Raw genomic sequence first — 20,000 nt, 5'->3', positions numbered from 1 at the left:
TGACGTCGTATCCTGTAGTTATTTCCTCTTGTAACACATGACGTCGTATCCTGTAGTTATTTCCTCTTGTAACACATGACGTCGTATCCTGTAGTTATTTCCTCTTGTAACACATGACGTCGTATCCTGTAGTTAATTCCTCTTGTAACACATGACGTCGTATCCTGTAGTTAATTCCTCTTGTAACACATGACGTCGTATCCTGTAGTTAATTCCTCTTGTAACACATGACGTCTAATTCTCTCTCTTCTTCTCCTTCTCTTCTCAGACTCTCTCTCTCCATTCTATCTATCTATCTATCTATCTATCTATCTATCTATCTATCCTCTAATTCTCTCTCTTCTTCTCCTTCTCTTCTCAGACTCTCTCTCTCCCTCTATCTATCTATCTATCTATCTATCTATCTATCTATCTATCTATCTATCTATCTATCTATCTATCTATCTATCTACAGTATCTATCTATGTATCTATCTATCTATCCTCTAATCTTCTCTCTTCTTCTCCTTCTCTTCTCAGACTCTCTCTCTCTCTCCTCTCTATCTATCTATCTATCTATCTATCTATCTATCTATCTATCCTCTAATCTTCTCTCTTCTTCTCCTTCTCTTCTCAGACTCTCTCTCCTCTCTATCTATCTATCTATCTATCTATCTATCTATCTATCTATCTATCCTCTAATCTTCTCTCTTCTTCTCCTTCTCTTCTCAGACTCTCTCTCTCTCCTCTCTATCTCTCTATCTCTCTATCTATCTATCTATCTATCTATCTATCTATCTATCTATCTATCTATTTATCTATCTATCCTGCTTTCTCTCTCTAATCTAATACTCTCTCTTCTTCTCCTTCTCTTCTCAGACTCTCTCTCTCTCTCTCTCTCTCTCTCTCACCATCTGCTTCACCTTCAGATCTCAGACTTGTACACTAATTGACCATCTGCACTGTAAGGTGCTGACGAGGCAAAAGGAAAAGCTACGATACATTTCTTCTTCCACACAACGAACCACACGTCAACACACGTTCCTTTCACACACGTTGAACACAAACATAGTTCATGTACCAGCTCGTGATGATCAGAGGGTGTCTCTAGAACGTATCTGAGCAGATAAAGATCGGTACATCCTTATGTTTTAGTCCTGTTTTGAAAGAAACCTAACCTGCGTGTTTGGAGGCACCGATTCATGAAGTGTCATGGGGACAGAAATGCTGCTCTCCATGCAGGAAACAGATGGAAACATTCAGGAGAATCTAATTAGGACCTTCACTCTTGTTTTCAATCTGACCCATGAGGAATGATTTTTTTTTTTAATAGAGTAGCAAGGGGATTAATTACACCTTATAAAATAAAATAAAACACAGATACTATTCCCTTTTCTTTCATAACATCACCTCACAGTCATTCATGATCGCACCATGCAGTTTAGAACATGGAGCAGGTCTCTATGTAGTAAAGATCTCATGTTTGTTACAACATCAGGACAACTCCGTGTACTTCTAGTAACACAACAAATCAAGCGATATGTTTTTTTTTTTAATTAAAGCAGTCACTGATAGTTGATGCCTGAGGTACAGGGTGGCTTTTGCCCCTTTTCCACCGAGGCAGTTTGAGTGCTGGTTCGGAGCCTAATTTAGAACCAGTTCTTTCTTTTTCGACAGCCAAAGCACCAGGTCTGAACCAGGAAAAGTGGTTCTTAAGTAGCACCAAAACGTTGCTGGTCTAGACTTAAGAACCGCGTGTGTCAGGGGCTGTGGGCGGGGCTGTGGGCGGGGCTACTGTTAATGCATTTGATAATATACCTTAACTATACTAATGTTTAATACACTTTTACTTTACCGCAATATGATACATTATCAGCACACATGATAGTAGGTAGCTACATGCTAAGGCTAAACTTTTGTCTGTGTTAATGATAAAATAACGTTATGTACTTTCTCGATAACAACCTCCGTTTATACAGATTACATGGAGCTGCACGTACACGTTGGATTCGCCGTGTTTAGATGCCAATGTAGGTTCACAAAGCCATGAGCATTAACAGTAAAGCAACATCCGCCGTTGTTGATGTCGTGTTTGTGTTTGCCGCTGCTGCGCTAACGGTGCTGTGTAACGTGACACGTATACAGTGACGTCAGACGTCAGGCTCTGTGATGCTCTCTAACTGATGGAAAGGAAAACCGGTTCTTAGAAGGTTCGCCAGTGGAACCAACTTTGAACCAGCACCAGCACCAGCTCTGAACCAACACCCGGTTCTTTTTGGTGGAAAAGTGGTGTTTGTGGTTCACACTTTTGGACCTGAGGGTTCGATTCCCACTTCCACTCTGTGTGTATGGAGCTTGCATGTTCTCTCTGTGCTTCAGGGGTTTCCTTCACAGCCCAAAGATATTCGTGGTAGCTGATCGGCATCTCTAAATTGTTTGTTGAGTGTGATTCTGTTCAGAGTGTCCCCTGATTTTACTTTGTGACCCAGGTCGCATGGGATAGACTCCTGGAAATGACTGGCTCTAAGGGGTGGGGTGTGGCAGCCTAGTGGTTAAGGTGTTGGATTACCAATTGGAAGGTTGTTGGAGTTTCAATCCCACATCCACCATGCTGCCATTTCTGGGGCCCTGAGCAAGGCGCTTAGCCCTCGATTACTCATCTGTGTGAAATGAAATATGTGTAAGTCGCTCTGGATAAGGGTGTCTGCCAAATGTAATGGAATTAACCTGTATTAATATTCATGCAGCTTTTCTAAATTACACTTAAAGTCTCTCTGATGTATTTTTTCCCCAGAACCCATAAAAGAACTTCTTTATAACAAATTACTTCTACAAAATTCTTTATACACGACATCATCTTCGCAGATTAGCAAAGCATTTTGAGGCACCACGACGTTCTTCTTTCCAAGCTTAGTCTTTTTTCAGAATGTCTTCCTACACGTATGATGAGAAGCTTTATACGATGAGATGAAACCATGGTTAGATGCATTTCTTTTATTTTTGTGCATCACACTTTAAATGAAAAGGAAGTAATTGCAAGTAGGAAGTAAATTTGTAAGTGGGGAACTGAAGAAACGCAAAAAAACGACTGGTCCGGGGAATCGTTCGAGTTGCTTTAACATGTCATAACTACTGTAATTTCATAGAAGTACGAAATTCATCATTTATAATAAATGTGATGCTGATGTTGCTTAATTCACTGTTCGGTTTTTCTGACTTATATAAAAGATGAATTGTTGCTTTGTTACTTGTGTGAACGTAGAAGTTATTAGAGGTTATTGTACAAGCACCTTTCACTGCTGTTGTACCTGCCTGGCTTCATGCATGCTCAATACTAACGATTGTCTTCTGTTTTCATTTCTCCATCCCTCTGATCTTCCCCCTTCCTTTTTCATCCTCCTCGACCCACCCACCTCTCATCCTGTCCATGGGACGATGATGTCACATCGCCAATCTGACATCCCTGACCCGTAATCTCATGACCCCAGTGAGAAGAAACACAACTTGACCTGAAACATGACCTGACCCCGTCCCCCTCTCCTCTTCTTCCTCTGCATCATCCTCCTTGGAGTCTCTTCGGTCCTGTGTACACATCTATTAGTCTCCTATTCACAGATGTGTATGTATGTGGGAAAAATAGGATCCATCCCTGAACCAAAACCCTAACCAGGCCTTCCATGAGCATATGGGGTCGATTGCTTGAAATGGATGACCAGGAAAGACTTCCCTGAACAAACTTATTTACTTCATAAAGAATAGTATACCTCCTCCTCATTTTCCTCTCTCTTTCTGTCTTCTCTGCTTGGCACTTTCCCACCTTGCTGCCCGTAGAAGGAGTTGTTTCTTCTCCCCAACACACGGGCTGCTAGCTTCTCTGGTCGTCTACCATCTGGGGTTTATAATAACTACCAAGAGGACCTGATCTCCTCGTCCGGACAGACCAAAGCCCTCCTAGCCACCCTCTCGACTGAGGCCCTGCTACTTGCCACCACCCTCAGGCATCGCCGGCTCCTTCGAGAACAGAGCACCAGCTCTTCAAAAACCCCCCCCTCACTCTCCAACAACCACCCTTCATCCCCTTCAAGTTCATCATCCTCAGCTTCAACCCCTTCTCCCGTGTCCACCAGCTCATCCCATGACCCAAACCACTTGATCGGTGACAGTACAACAGACAAGAAGAAAGGAAGTGATGTTGTGCCCCAGTTTGTTCCAGCTACCAACATGGAGTGAGGTACTGGAACGCCATGCAAGGTCGAGGTGGAAGAACAACAGAAACATCTCTATATTTACAGAGAATAAAAACTTATTAGTCATGTAGAATCTCCTCCTCCATCTTGGCTGAACCCTCGATCAGCCTGCAGAGATGATGCAGGCTACATCCCACACACGCAGCCTACCATCTCTTGTTCATTATGAGTTTATTCTTCTCCCATCTGCATCCTCCAGGACCATGACAGTACTGCCAGTTTCCCGCAAGAAGCCCACAGATGGGTTTGGACCCCCTCCATGTTCCAGCTCTCCGTGACGTCAGAGATGGCCAGCAACATACCACTCACGTCAGGCCAGAGAAATGACTCTCTACCCTAAAACACGGTCATCCATCTGCCAAATATCACCTTTGACAGATCTTGTGGTGTCTGGTAGATTTTTATCAAGTGTAATTAGCTAGACTGTGAACACGTGTGAGTGAAGGTAGATTCGCAATAATCCAAAAGTGAGTACAGTAGTAGTCAATGTATGTAAAGGTTCGTATCATCTCGATATTTAAAATGGCAGAATGTAAGAAAAACAACAAAACAAAACTGTATAATCAGTATTTTTTTAGTTCGCGGACATTTCCTCTGGGTAATAACAGAACAGACAAAGTACTGCACTCTAAACAACAACGTAGTACTTACGGGGTCTATCATTTAACCTTTAGTTGGAGGAAGATCATTTTAGGGGAACATTATTAGAATACTTCATTACACCTTAAAGACCGCTGGTCTACCTTTGACACTGCATTTGCATTCTTGCTAGCTTGGTGAACACAAGTAATAGAAACCGGTGCTATCGTCTTTTATAAACTGATGGGATTAACAATATGTAAAAAAAAAAAAAAAAAAAAAGTGTTTGATTCAGATTCTATAGTCTTTATTATATGCACACAGAAGAGACAGAATGACTATTCATATGGCTAATTTGTCCTATTTCCATATTTCTTCAAACTTGGCACAAAGTTACAATTGCGACAGATGGATTGTGGGATGTAGAAGGACACTCGGTGTTTGCAGTCTTAGTCTTAATCGAGAAAGTTGCAGTTGGCTAAATTGCATGTCCGAAGGTTACTTAAGGCACATTACTGCATGATGGAGGTGTCGACGCTCCATAAAAGCACAACCAGTGAAATCTAAAGGTACTGAAACGAAGGACCTTCTCAACCACTCGTGTTTTTTTTTTAAAGCTTAGAGATTAATGATTATATCTGACAATCAGCACACGATTGATTGGCACACTTCGGTTTACGCTCGGGCACTGCCACAAATGTACAATGTAAAGCTATGTTGTAAAAAAAAAAGGAGATGGATTCATTCAAGGGGCAGTTTATGTAGTGAAGCAGACAATGATAGATCATTGTGATGAGCCAGAAATATAAAACGCCAGAAGTGACGCCCTGAGTCGGGGTAAAATCTGATCCCACCGGTGGAAACAATAATAAAAATGGACCAGTCAGTCCACAATTTATTTATCCAAGGGAAGATTGGTGCAGTGTTTGGAGAACTTGCCTGTTAAGTGAGGGAAGAGCTGTAGATAGGTCTGTAACCTAGAGGTCCCAAAGACTCGCTCATGTTTAGGAGCCTTTTCCAAAGCAGGCTCAAAACAGGCCACTTTGGTAGAAGTAATCAAAAGGTCAGACCATTCGGTCCATTAGGATAACGACTAGGATTATGACTCAGTAACTTGTATGCTGCTGGCATTCCAGGGGTTTCATTACAACAACGTAAAGTGGGCGTGTTTCCGGAGGTCTTGGAAAAACGCCCTCTTTCAAAAAAAAAAAAAAAAACAGCATACTACGAAGGACAAAACTGTCATACAGGTAGATTTATTTTAGAAAACAAATAAACAACCAAGGGGGGCACGGTGGCTTAGTGGTTAGCACGTTCGCCTCACACCTCCAGTGTTGGGGGTTCGATTCCCACCTCTGCCTTGTGTGTGTGGAGTTTGCATGTTCTCCCCGTGCCTCGGAGGTTTCCTCCGGGTACTCCGGTTTCCTCCCCCAGTCCAAAGACATGCATGGAAGGTTGATTGGCATCTCTGGAAAATTGTCCGTAGTGTGTGATTGCGTGAGTGAATGAGACTGTGTGTGTGCCCTGCGATGGGTTGGCACTCCGTCCAGGGTGTATCCTGCCTTGGTGCCCGATGACACCTGAGATAAGCACAGGCTCCTCGTGACCCGAGGTAGTTCGGATAAGCGGTAGAAAATGAATGAATGAATGAATGAATGAATGAATGAATAAACAACCAAAAACTATGCTTAGGGTTAGGGTTAGATTATCAAATAGGCCACACCTACCCGATGACGCAATATCTGTTACGCTGTGCTGAAATCCCTGGAAATAAGTGCATCCCGTACGCTGCTTGACTAGGCCTGGAGCAACTCAAGGCAAATGAGTCATAGACATGGTTTTTGGTCTTGCATTCAAGGAAATTAATAAAAAAATAAAAAAGGAGAGTATTAGGAGAATATGAAATTTCTTTCTAGCTCTTTGACAGAACAAGTGTTGGAAATGGATTCGTCTCGGTGCGGAGATGAACACAACGGCCCGAGTGCGGGGCTCGTGACTGCAGCAGGCTGCCGGAGGAGAGATTAGGGGAACGATTTTATGGAGAAATTCGGTGCAAAACGTTAAGCTTCGGAAGGATTTCTGTTCCACAAGGGAAAGCGACTTAATTACAGGAAATAAATCTGGCTCTTCTGGCTTTGACTCAGCCTGGCAGTAGGCGAATTGTGAATTTGCCATTTCTAGGGGAAAGAAAAGAGAAACAGAGATGTGCTCTCTGCAGAAGCTTTGTTTTATTGTGTGCAGCTTGTTCTTGGAAGAGAAAGAGAGAGAGAGAAAATGAGAGTGAATTGTGGCCTTTAGAGAGGCTGACAGGATGAGTGAAACCAATTGCTTGATTGGCAGGTGGCTTTTATGTCATCTTTATAAATCATCACCGGATGATTTTTTTGCTTCTTCACCATGAAACGTTTTTGACAGTTTTCAAAACAAAAAATAAGGATGCCAAAGAAATCCACCTGCAGATCTGGAGAGATACTAGATTAATTTTTGGTCTTTGACTTGAATGTGTATGCTTTTATATTTATTAGGTGTGTATGAAGCACCATAATATACTAAAAGAAAAAAATAAAAGGAATAAAAATTGAAGAGCAGCCCAAAATCGATAAGTAAACTCTTACAAACCTTCATAATATGTGCTTGAGTGCTGGCTACGTCGTCTGAAAGTGTAGTTCTGACCGCTACATCTGTCATCTCTACACACACACACACACACTCACACACACTTTCTCTGTCCATAGATTAAAGATTAGGGCTGTCAAAGGTGTTAATGCCCTTAGACACTGAGCACTGAGATCTGAAGGAGGTCCCAAAGTTATAGACCAGGAATAAACCATGCTAAAGAAAAAACAAAACAATTTTTATTCTAATATCTGTGATTAGCTTTAGTTTCTGTTCATAACGAATGTACCATATATCTCGTTTGTGGGGGTTTTTTTTGAGTGCATTTACAGACCGACGATGGATCGAAAACGAACGCTGCAAACCTTTATCATCTCTTTTGTTTTATATTAACTGAAATTGCTTTGTACAGCTTCCCCTTCCCCCTTTTTTTTGTCTTTTTTTTATATATACAGTACAATATTATAGAATTACAAAATTTCACATCATACTAGCTTTTATTGTTTATTCATGTGAAGAACATTTTATATCTTGAGTTGGAAAATATTGACCTAAATGTACAGTATGAATTCTATGTAATATAGAGTTGCTACCGTTTTAGATCGTACGATTAGGAATTTTTTATATTAGTTCTCGTGTGTGAAAATTTCAGGGGGGGACAAAATGCTGGGGGAGTCCGAGACCAAACCCGCCAAACGTTGAGCGAGTTAGCGAGACTGTCGGAACTGTGAGATCGGCTCGAACGCTCTCTCTCTGCACTTACCGTAACCCTGAACCGTAAAAAGAGTTTCAAGCAAAACCTAAAGTATGTGTTTCCTGGTATTGAGATATAACCACAAAACACAACAAACGTGTTTTATTTAGTGGTGAAAGAGTGTTGGCTAACAGCTATGTCTAGCTAATGTACGATCCCGTTCTTTCACGCTAACAAAGAGCACATTTGCAATAGTACTGAAAGCACATGAAAAACATAAAGATGTGTAGATTATTTTCAATTATTCAAACTTTATCTCTTTTAGGAAGCTTTTACTCGACACGTGGATGTTTGGAATCTTGGCATCAAACAAATCTAGGCTGAGAAAAAAAATAGCTGATATTATGCATATATACGTATATGTATATATATACGTATGCATATATATATATATATATATATATATATATATATATATATATATATATATATATATATATAAAGCATCATTCTTAGAGTTCTACATAAAAATGTTATGTCCAGGAAAAAATTAAAAAAAAATTATTTCAAATAAAGGTTCTAAGGTATTTATTAAAAAAATAAAAAAAATAAATAGCAATGCATGTATATTATAAAAGCAGTCGCACGGTGCCATTGTTTTAAAAAAAAAATAAGGAAATAAAGTTGTCTACATGTTTTATCAAAAAAAAAAAAAAAAAAGAGAGAGAGAGAGACTATAGAAAGGCACGGATGTAAAAAGAAATAATAATAATAATAAAAACATTTTAGAGTTAAAAGTAGGAAAAAAGTGACTTTTTATACTTCAGATATGTTCGTGGCGAAGGCATGTCCAGTCTTACTGTAATCTGTGGTGACGTGGTAACCAGATTTGATCGACAGTCGCCGAGTGTGTGTGTCACCGAAGGATTCAGCTGACCGATCACGGCGCAGAGTCCGTAGCGTGACCCTCCCATCTCTAGAGTAGTGCGATATAACCGACACCTCTATAAGAAATATAGATCTCTATATAAAAATAATCTATCAATGTACAAATATAGATGCCTATACTGAAGAAAAGATGCTAATTTATCGGTGTGGATGCCAACAACGATAACTTTGTGAGAAATGTGAAATTTTACCCACCCTCATGGTCCAAATACCCCGCTCCCAAACCACTCCCCCTGCTGTACGAGGAATTCAGAGAGCTGAATTATTTTGTACATACTTGCTGTGGTGGTGTGTCTAATAAACTCCAGCTCTCTTCTACAATGATGTTTCAGTGCCTCTTCTTGTTATTTACTTATTTTGAATTAATTGTGCATGAGATCAAATGTCACCAAATGTCAAATGTCTATATATAATTATATATATATATATATAAATATATATAATTATATATATAAAAGAAAATAACAACAACAACAATAATAATAATAATAATAATAATAATAATACTAATAATATGAAAAAAGCTCAGCTGAATCCTGATGCACAGAATGGTGTGTGCAAAAGTTTGTGCCCCCCAGGCTTTTTTGACTGAAGTATGCAGGAACATGTAAATTTTTTTTTGCAAGCTCTGTAAAAGATTGTTCACCGTTTTGTTTTTAATTCTAATAATTTTTATAAGTTTATAAAATAAGTTAAAATAAGTTTACATACCTTCAGACTCAGACGAAAGGCGAATCGAGAGGCGCATAAAGATGTTTTTTGACTGAAGTACTGTACGAAGGAAACTGTTAGCAAATATTAAATGTGAAATATTACAACTCACATGATCGTAAAGCTGCTCAGATGCAGGAAAAGTTGGAGGAAGTTATTTAAGGAGTTTATCGACATTGACGATCTTTGATTAGAGTATATACTTTATTTGCACTCCTGGACATTTATGCAGTGATTTAATCAGACAATCATGTTGCAGAACGTCATTAAATCATGCAGATTGGGGATAAAGTTTGATTTCAGTGACCGTGTTGTTACAGATGAGCTGGATGGAATATTTCAGGAATTTTCACCCAAATGCAGAGCTGTTATGAAAAACAAAGACATTGGGTGTGTGACAGTTCTGAGTGTAAACGCATCTCAGTATGATCAATACATTAAACCTTGAAGGGTGCCAAAAATTTTGAAACTAGTCAGGATCCAGTCTTGTCAGCCAAGTGTGAACCGGCTTGGGTGAGTCTGTGCTTATGATAGCCTTTCGGTCCTGTTCTTGGCTGACGTGAGTGGAAAAGGACTCGTTTCAAAATTATTGGCACCCCAACAAATTCTTACTTCAAGAAGCCTAATCTTGGTGAGCGTAACTAAACTTCCTGTAATGTTTGTCGAAGATCTTAATCTGATCTTCATCTCAATCCATTTTACATTCTTGTATCAGAATGTGGATTTAAATAAAGTTTAAAGTGAGACTGAGACTGAAGTGTAAACTATATGTACAGCTGCACTTGTGTTAATCTGTTTAGAAATTTGAATTCAGTCATAAAACATGTTCCAGAAGATTCCCGTGCCGTATTCCCGTCTCGCCGCCGTTCTTTCCTACCTTTTGTTTTTCTCAGCGACGCTACATACGCAGCGATCATACACGTCTCCAGTGGCTTCGTGTGCAGTAAAGAAAATCACATTTAAACAGCTTATTGTTCAACGTAGCTTTTTTTAATGGCTTCAAAGAGACATTTGAACCATTGACCTTTTAAAAAATACAAAATATTTAAGTCCCAGTAGCTCAATTACAATAAAAAAAAGTACCATGAGGTACAACATATTGTAAAATGTTATAAATCTGTCTTTATGTACAGCTGTTTAAAAGTAATACGGGTATTTAAAAAAAAGTGATAAGGAAGAAAGTGTGTGTGTGTGTGTTTTATGTGTGTGTGTTTGTGTGTGTGTGAGTGTGTGTGTGTGTGTTAGTGTGTAATTTGTGTGGCACTGTATGCACCATATCAGTGTATTTGAAGATTTATTGATTGAATTTTAAAAAAAATTATAAAATAATAATACTGTTCAGATAAATGTGCAGAAAAGTCTAGATGTCACGTGTGAACGTGACTAACGTTAATTTTCTTGGCGCTGAGCCGGTCTTCGGCCATCCGTTCGGCGGTACGGAGCATTTCTCAAGTCTGATGAGAAAAAAAATTAAGAAGTGAAAAGCGTAAACATCGTATGGAGTGTGGAGTATAAACAAGGAACATTTCCTGTAGCTCGTGGTTACTGTACAGTACCTGTGATGATGTCCTCTATGGCTCCGTCGGTCACCTGCGGCTTCACCTGCCTCTTCTTCAGCTCCGCTATCAGATCCATCTGAGGCATCTTGGGCATCATGGGACCCTGAACAACATAAAAAAAAAAAAAGGTAACTGAAATGTTTAAAATAGGAAGAGAGGAAAAGACCAAAAGTCCGGTGTGCGAGTCTGACCTTCTGAGGCGTGACGTCTTTCTTCTTGGGCGAAGACGTGGTCTGCTCTTCTGCCGCTATCTCCTGCTTCCTCTTTTGCTCGATCTCATGCTCCGCTTGCTGTCGTGGGCGGAGGAATGTCATCACGCACATGCTTGCATTTTATTCTCTTTTCTTGATTTATCGAAGAGTTTAAACATCTGAGAAAACTTTATTCACTAGAAAGACGTTTCTTACCAGTCAGTTCTATTATATTCTTACAGATTAATGCAAATTCTGATTACATATAAAGATGAGATGACATGAGATAAGATAAGATAAGATAAGAAGATGAGATAAGATGAGATAAGATAAGATAAGATAAGATAAGAAGATGAGATAAGATGAGATGAGATGAGATAAGATAAGATGAGATGACATAAGATGAGATGAGATGAGATGAGATGAGATAAGATAAGATGAGATGACATAAGATGAGATGACAAGATAAGATGACATAAGATAAGATAAGATAAGGTAAGATAAGATAAGATAAGATAAGATAAGATGAGGTAAGATAAGATAAGAATTTTATTAATCCCAAAGGAAATTCTTTTGCCAGAGACGATTCAGATTACAAGAGAAATAAATATAATGAAATATAAATAAAATTTTCTATATATATTTCATTATATTTATTTCTCTTGTAATCTGAAGTAGTAAATATATATAATTATTTTGATATATTATATGATTTATTTTCTTATTATTAATCTACATTTCTCAGTTTTGTAAAACTACACAATGATGAGTTTCTTCTAACAGCACACCCCAGGACAAGTGTTTTATTCCTTTTTTTCCATAATAAACTTTCCAGTTATCCAGCGTAACTTTTTGAAAATTGCAACTTTAGAAATGTCTTTGTCGCTGAATTTCTACCATTTTTTGACGATTTTTAACAAAATAAAACAAAAATTCCACACTTATGGACGATCAATAAAAAAAATTTCTATAAAAATCTGTCATTTATTACATGAGTTCAGAATCATATTTTTTCCTTTACTCAACATTAAATATTTTAGACCTGAATATCAACAGTAATTTTTTAACCACGTTGGAAGAAACAATTTTGGTTTACTTTATTAGATCGAGTTCACATCAGTCTCTTACCTTGTAGGCTTTAACGAATCTGACAAACAGAGGGAAGAACATGGAGGGCTGCGTGGTCTTCGGGTTTTCCCCAAAATACTCCACCAGTGAAACATACGCCTCCTGGTGGACAGAATGTGGAACAACAGAGTAGATTTTTTTATATGTTACTCTATTAAACTATACTCTATGTAGAAGTTAGTGTGTGTGTGTGTGTGTGTGTGTGTGTGTGTGTGTGTGTGTGTGTGTGTGTCCTCACCTGTGCCGTTTTGCCGTCTTTAACGAGCGAGTCCAGCAGCGGGCTGTTGACCTTAACAAACTCTTTAAGCGCTGTGATGTCATCCTGCACCATGAACTCCTTCTTGGTTCCTTCCATCCCTCTCTCTAAAGAGCGCACGTCCTGCAGCACGCCATCCAGGGACACTGAGACAAACAGAGCGATAGATTTTTATAACGCGTCCCTTTGTGTTTCAAACATCTCCAAGAACGCATCATGAACACAGCAGTGAAGTTTACAGTATGAGCAAAACTGAATTAGAAGAATTCCCGTCTTATTATACACATGGCTACAGTGCAGCATGGCGTGTGTTCAGGTGTGTGTTAAGGAGTGTATTCAGGAATGTGGTAAGAAACGTGTACAGGTTGGTTTTCAGGAATGTGGTATGGTCTGTGTCCAGGTGAGAGTCCAGGTTTGTGTTCAAGAATGTAGTAAGATGTGTGATAAGGTGTGTGTCCAGAAGCGTGTACAGGTTTGTGTTCAGGAATGTGTCTAGGAATGTGATATGGTGTGTGTTCAGGTGTATGTCCAGGTGTCTGTTTTCAGGAATGGGGTAATGTGTGTGTCCAGGTGTGTGCTCAGGTGTATGTCCAGGTGTGTGTGTTCAGGAATGGGGTAATGTTTGTGTCCAGGTGTGTGCTCAGGTGTATGTCCAGGTGTGTGTGTTCAGGAATGGGGTAATGTGTGTGTCCAGGTGTGTGCTCAGGTGTATGTCCAGGTGTGTGTGTTCAGGAATGGGGTAATGTGTGTGTCCAGGTGTGTGCTCAGGTGTATGTCCAGGTGTGTGTGTTCAGGAATGGGGTAATGTCTGTGTCCAGGTGTCCAATTGTATCCATTAAGGGGCCACATGTTTCATTCAGGGGCCAAGTACAGGGTACATTCAAGCACACAAAATAATTTATTCAGTACGGTGCAAATACATTTCGGCAGTCGTTCCTTTTTCAAACGCTCGAGTGCCGGCAATTGTTTGGGGGTGGAATTGCATCTGTGATCGTTGTGAAAAATTCTCCGGTTGCTCTTCTCGTCGACGATTGATGGAACAGGGGCCAATCAGGGGCTAATCAGATTTCAGCATGGGCCAGGGCCCCTGTGCCCCCGCCTCTAGATCCGCTCCTGGTTTGGGTGTTTGTCCTGGTGTTTGTGTTCTGGAACAGGGTAATGTTTGTGTCCAGGTGTGTGCCTGGGTTTGTGTTCAGGCATGTGTCCAGGTGTGTGTATAGGAGTGTGTCTAGGTGTGTGTATAGGAGTGTGTCCAGGTGTGTGTATAGGAGTGTGTTCAGGTGTGTGTATAGGAGTGTGTCTAGGTGTGTGTATAGGAGTGTGTTCAGGTGTGTGTATAGGAGTGTGTTCAGGTGTGTGTATAGGAGTGTGTTCAGGTGTGTGTATAGGAGTGTGTCTAGGTGTGTGTATAGGAGTGTGTTCAGGTGTGTGTTCAGGTGTGTGTCCAGGTGTGTGTATAGGAGTGTGTCTTGGTGTGTGTATAGGAGTGTGTTCAGGTGTGTGTATAGGAGTGTGTTCAGGTGTGTGTATAGGAGTGTGTCTAGGTGTGTGTACAGGAGTGTGTCTAGGTGTGTGTATAGGAGTGTGTTCAGGTGTGTGTATAGGAGTGTGTTCAGGTGTGTGTATAGGAGTGTGTTCAGGTGTGTGTATAGGAGTGTGTTCAGGTGTGTGTATAGGAGTGTGTCTAGGTGTGTGTATAAGAGTGTGTCTAGGAGTGTGTTCAGGTGTGTGTATAGGAGTGTGTCTAGGTGTGTGTATAGGAGTGTGTTCAGGTGTGTGTATAGGAGTGTGTTCAGGTGTGTGTATAGGAGTGTGTTCAGGTGTGTGTATAGGTGTGTGTATAGGAGTGTGTTCAGGTGTGTGTATAGGAGTGTGTTCAGGTGTGTGTATAGGAGTGTGTTCAGGTGTGTGTATAGGAGTGTGTCTAGGTGTGTGTATAGGAGTGTGTTCAGGTGTGTGTATAGGAGTGTGTCTAGGTGTGTGTATAGGAGTGTGTTCAGGTGTGTGTATAGGAGTGTGTTCAGGTGTGTGTGTATAGGAGTGTGTCCAGGTGTGTGTATAGGAGTGTGTCTAGGTGTGTGTATAGGAGTGTGTTCAGGTGTGTGTATAGGAGTGTGTCCAGGTGTGTGTATAGGAGTGTGTCTAGGTGTGTGTATAGGAGTTTGTTCAGGTGTGTGTATAGGAGTGTGTCTAGGTGTGTGTATAGGAGTGTGTCTAGGTGTGTGTATAGGAGTGTGTTCAGGTGTGTGTATAGGAGTGTGTCTAGGTGTGTGTATAGGAGTGTGTCTAGGTGTGTGTATAGGAGTGTGTTCAGGTGTGTGTATAGGAGTGTGTCTAGGTGTGTGTATAGGAGTGTGTCTAGGTGTGTGTATAGGAGTGTGTCTAGGTGTGTGTATAGGAGTGTGTCTAGGTGTGTGTATAGGAGTGTGTCTAGGTGTGTGTATAGGAGTGTGTCTAGGTGTGTGTATAGGAGTGTGTCCAGGTGTGTGTATAGGAGTGTGTTCAGGTGTGTGTATAGGAGTGTGTCTAGGAGTGTGTCTAGGTGTGTGTATAGGAGTGTGTTCAGGTGTGTGTATAGGAGTGTGTCTAGGTGTGTGTATAGGAGTGTGTCTAGGTGTGTGTATAGGAGTGTGTTCAGGTGTGTGTATAGGAGTGTGTCCAGGTGTGTGTATAGGAGTGTGTCTAGGTGTGTGTATAGGAGTGTGTCTAGGTGTGTGTATAGGAGTGTGTTCAGGTGTGTGTATAGGAGTGTGTTCAGGTGTGTGTATAGGAGTGTGTCTAGGTGTGTGTATAGGAGTGTGTTCAGGTGTGTGTATAGGAGTGTGTTCAGGTGTGTGTATAGGAGTGTGTTCAGGTGTGTGTATAGGAGTGTGTTCAGGTGTGTGTATAGGAGTGTGTTCAGGTGTGTGTATAGGAGTGTGTCTAGGTGTGTGTATAGGAGTGTGTTCAGGTGTGTCTGTGTGTGTGTAAAGGAGTTCAATGCTGGTACCCAGAGCAGCCTTGTCGATGAAGCGCAGCTCGGTGTGGAAGGAGGCCAGCTCGGGGTATTTCTCCTGCACCATGTTAGTGATGAAGTGCAGCAGAGTCTGAGAACGATCTGTGGACTTTGTATCTAACAGCTAATGAAGACAAAAGACAGAAAGAGAAGAAAAAAATAAAATCAATTCATTTTCCTGAATCGAAAAATTACCATCATTTATAATACAGTAAAACACACGAGTTTTTATTTCTCTCATCATTTCTTATTCTAATGTCTCTGATAGTCAATAAACCAGTCATTAGGTCACTTATACGTCGAGTCGGAAACATGAACACACTCAGACTTCCTTATCCATAGCAGTTGAGGGTTCAGGGCCTTGCTCAGGGGCCCAGCAGTGCTAGCTTGGTGTACCTGGGACCTAAGATACAACGTCCCCCATCTGCATTAAAGAAACGCTGAACTGCATGAGATTTAATATAAGCAGCATCCGGATCCATTTCCAGACTTGTGACGTAGCGCTGAGGTTTGGTCAGAACTCACCAGATCCAGACTCTGCAAACGGAAACCGTAAGCCGCTCCTCTCTTACTGCTGTTCATGTAGTTCCCGAAAGCCAGAATGATCTAGAGGAGAAATATTTTTCGAATCAATTCCATTTCGACAAAACTTCAAAACAAGCGGATGAGAAAGTTACAGCCGACAGAAAGCTACAGGGCTCAACAACAGGTTCATTCATTCATTCATTCATTCATCTTCTACCGCTTATCCGAACTACCTCGGGTCACGGGGAGCCTGTGCCTATCTCAGGCGTCATCAGGCATCAAGGCAGGATACACCCTGGACGGAGTGCCAACCCATCACAGGGCACACACACACACACTCATTCACTCACGCAATCACACACTCAGAAAATTTTCCAGAGATGCCAATCAACCTACCATGCATGTTTTTGGACTGGGGGAGGAAACCGGAGTACCCGGAGGAAACCCCTGAGGCACGGGGAGAACATGCAAACTCCACACACACAAGGTGGAGGCGGGAATCGAACCCCCAACCCTGGAGGTGTGAGGCGAACGTGCTAACCACTAAGCCACCGTGCCCCCACAGAGAATTCTACGATAATTTCATTTTAAATTTCTTAATATCGCAACGTTCTGACACTGGATACACCTTCTATAAATAAAAGTGACGTGACATACGGCTAAGTATGGTGACCCGTACTCAGAATTCGTTCTCTGCATTTTAACCCATCCAAAGTGCACACACACAGCAGTGAACACACACACACCGTGAACACACACACACTGTGACCACACACCCGGAGCAGTGGGCAGCCATTTATAGTGCGGCGGGGTTTGGTGCCTTGATCAAGGGCACCTCAGACCTCAGTCACGGCTGGGCCGAGACTCGAACCCACAACCTTAGGGTTAGGAGTCAAACTCTCTAACCACTTCCCCAGGGTTATGAGGGATATGCAAGCCATAGTACGGCGCCCCTGGAGCAGGTGAGGTTAAGGACCTTGCTCAAGGACCCAACGTTGATGCCTCAGCAGCTTGTGGACTCGAACCTCGACCTTCTGATCAAGATCCCAGCGCCTTCACCGCTGGACCATCACATCCTCACTCCACTATCCATCCAGTTTCTGTGCTGCTTATCAACAGGAACCTGGAATCTGTCCATAGGTTTACGGGGATCATCCTGGACATTGCAAACACACAATACTGACAATTTATAGACACCAATCAGACTATAACGAGTGTCTTTGGACTGGTGGCGGAAACCAGAGAACCTGAAAGAAACCCTGGAGCACGGAGAGACTACGTTAACTCTGTGGAGGTGGGAATCGAACCCCCGACTACAGTCTCTGTACTGCGTTTTATTTTTAATTCAACTTTTCATTCATTGCTGAAGCTAAAATGTGTTCCTGCATGGAGAAGCCCAGAATAAAGGACAGTGACAGCTTTGTGATCATCTCACTCACTTCCAAGATCTTCTTCAGCTTAGTAGAAGACTTCAGGGACACGGAGGCCGCGATGATGGAGTTCAGTTGCTACGGTAACAAGGAGGAGAAGTAAGTTGTAACTGATTTGAACGCACTTTAAATACCCATTTCATATAAATCAGAGTGATCAGAGCTTGAGATCACGTCACACTGTACTGACCGGCTGCAGCCGCTTAACCGTCTCGGGGAAGTTGCCCATGAAGGTGAGCGTGCTGATTCGCTGAGCTAGGCGCGGGATTTTTCCGAAGCTCATGATAAAACGGTCCTCGTCGGACAGGTCCTCTAGATTACGTCCTTCTTTCACATAGTTCTGCAGAAGTTTCATCTCGTAATCTGATGGGATGAAGCGCTCCAGGAGCTCCAGGAAGTCCAGGCTCAGGGCCTGCTGATCGTAACTGAGTGTGAAAGAGAGAGTGAGAGAGAGAGAGAGAGAGAGAGAGAGAGAGAGAGAGAGAAGAAGAAGAAGAAGAAGAAGAAGAAGAAGAAGAAGAAGAAGAAGAAGATGAAAGATATGGAGTCAAGGTAGGGTTTTTTTTTTTAGGCAAAAATTTTCAGATTATTGAAATATTTTAACTACTTTACACTTTTATTTATAAAAACATGTCTAATGTTCATTGGGATCCTATATACAGTATATACACTCTTAAAATTCCAAGAAGAACTAAAAAGTGGTTTTCACAGATATAGAAGAACCATTTTTGGTTCCCAAAGAAACCTTCGGTAAAGAAAAAGATCTCCTTATTTGAGCCATAAAGAACATTTTTATAGTCTTCATATATATAAACAACGTTTTTTGCAAGGAGAACGTTCCACAGATGTTAAAGGTTCTTTAGAGAACCACAATAGAAACCCCTACAAGTTCTCTATAGAACCTTCTATAGAGTAGAAACAAAAACCTTTATTTTACCACATATACAGGGCCTTAAGGTTAAGGGCCTTGTTCAAGGTCCCAACAGTGGCAGCTTTCAGTGCTGGGGCTTGAACCCCAATCTGTCACCACTGTCCTGTCTATAGGGCTTATATGAAGTTCAAGATAGAACCGTTAAAGGTTCTCTATAATACAAATCTTGCTGCATGCACGATCCATCTAACTCAGACACAAAGATCCTCATTCAGTTCTAGTTCTAGACTCGTCTTAGAGGTTCATATATGAAGTTAGTGATTTTAGCATTTTAGGTTCTATACAGAACCAGCCAGCTTTTAACAGCATGGACAACTAAAATGGAACTAAAATGGAAGACAAAAGAAAAAAAAATTCTTCTTGAACCCTTTCATTATGAGTTAAACACTGAGGTAATCTTTAAACTCTCAGCCCGTATTAAAGCCTGTATAAAGCAGCAAGCTGATGTTTGTGCGTACTTCTCGATGGCGGTGCAGATATCAGCAGGACTCATGCCTGCCTTCCTCAGGGTGATGGCGAGGTTCTTGGCCTTGTTGGCCTCCAGGAGAGAAACTTTAGTAGGAGCTTTTTGAGCTTTTATCTTAATCTTGGAGATATCAGTCTTAGGAGCCTGTGCCTTCGTCTTAAACTGCTCCGCGAACACATCCATGTTCAGCTCCTGTGAGTGAGAAGCACCGAGCAAAGAGCAGTAAATATCAGCTGAACACACATTAACACCAGGTGCATTCTATAACCTTTATGCTCCTGGGTCAGAAAATATCGTTAGAAGTTTAACATGGTAAATGATAAATAATCATATTTAAATATAAGTTAAATTTTCTTAAATAACATAAATGGGAATTTATTCTAAATACTTAAAATAATTCCACAATTATTAGTTTATAATTAATAATATTGGTCATTAATCATGCTTATTACTATTATTATTATTATTACTTAATTATTATTAAGGACATTTTAAATAATATTGTTTTAAGAAGTAAAATATAGACAAATAATATTGTAATAATATAATTAAAAATACTATTGATGATTAACATGAAACATGACAATAAATAAATAAATAAATAAATAAATAAATAAATAAATAAATACATGTTGCTGTCATTTAAATAATTAGTTTAATTTAAAAAATATAAATAACATAAATCTTTTTTTTTTTTTAAATATAATTTTATAATATATTTTATAAATTATTTTTTAAATTTATAT

At 40.5% G+C, this 20,000-nt stretch overlaps 2 protein-coding genes across 8 annotated transcripts in view; one reads left to right on the top strand and one right to left on the bottom strand.

The window, feature by feature from the left end:
• Positions 1-7,434, top strand: part of srcin1a (SRC kinase signaling inhibitor 1a) — a 70,531-nt gene extending 63,097 nt beyond the window's left edge. For all 4 annotated transcript variants that reach the window (XM_060893109.1, XM_060893106.1, XM_060893105.1 and 1 more), the window contains one exon: positions 3,467-7,434. In XM_060893109.1, the coding sequence (XP_060749092.1) occupies positions 3,467-3,469 (3 nt within the window). In that variant the 3' untranslated portion in view covers positions 3,470-7,434. The remainder of the gene's footprint in view (positions 1-3,466) is intronic.
• Positions 7,435-10,741: 3,307 nt separating this feature from the next.
• Positions 10,742-20,000, bottom strand: part of fmnl1a (formin-like 1a) — a 30,985-nt gene continuing 21,726 nt past the window's right edge. For all 4 annotated transcript variants that reach the window (XM_060892083.1, XM_060892086.1, XM_060892084.1 and 1 more), the window contains 10 exons: positions 19,247-19,446; positions 18,048-18,282; positions 17,867-17,935; positions 16,428-16,508; positions 15,897-16,026; positions 12,890-13,053; positions 12,652-12,753; positions 11,524-11,622; positions 11,330-11,435; positions 10,742-11,227 (listed from right to left, as the gene is read on the bottom strand). In XM_060892083.1, the coding sequence (XP_060748066.1) occupies positions 11,163-11,227; positions 11,330-11,435; positions 11,524-11,622; positions 12,652-12,753; positions 12,890-13,053; positions 15,897-16,026; positions 16,428-16,508; positions 17,867-17,935; positions 18,048-18,282; positions 19,247-19,446 (1,251 nt within the window). In that variant the 3' untranslated portion in view covers positions 10,742-11,162. The remainder of the gene's footprint in view (positions 11,228-11,329; positions 11,436-11,523; positions 11,623-12,651; positions 12,754-12,889; positions 13,054-15,896; positions 16,027-16,427; positions 16,509-17,866; positions 17,936-18,047; positions 18,283-19,246; positions 19,447-20,000) is intronic.

The sequence above is a fragment of the Tachysurus vachellii genome, chromosome 18, assembly GCF_030014155.1.
Source record: "Tachysurus vachellii isolate PV-2020 chromosome 18, HZAU_Pvac_v1, whole genome shotgun sequence".
In the NCBI taxonomy this organism is placed as follows: domain Eukaryota; kingdom Metazoa; phylum Chordata; class Actinopteri; order Siluriformes; family Bagridae; genus Tachysurus; species Tachysurus vachellii.
This window is presented reverse-complemented; position numbering and strand designations above follow the sequence as displayed.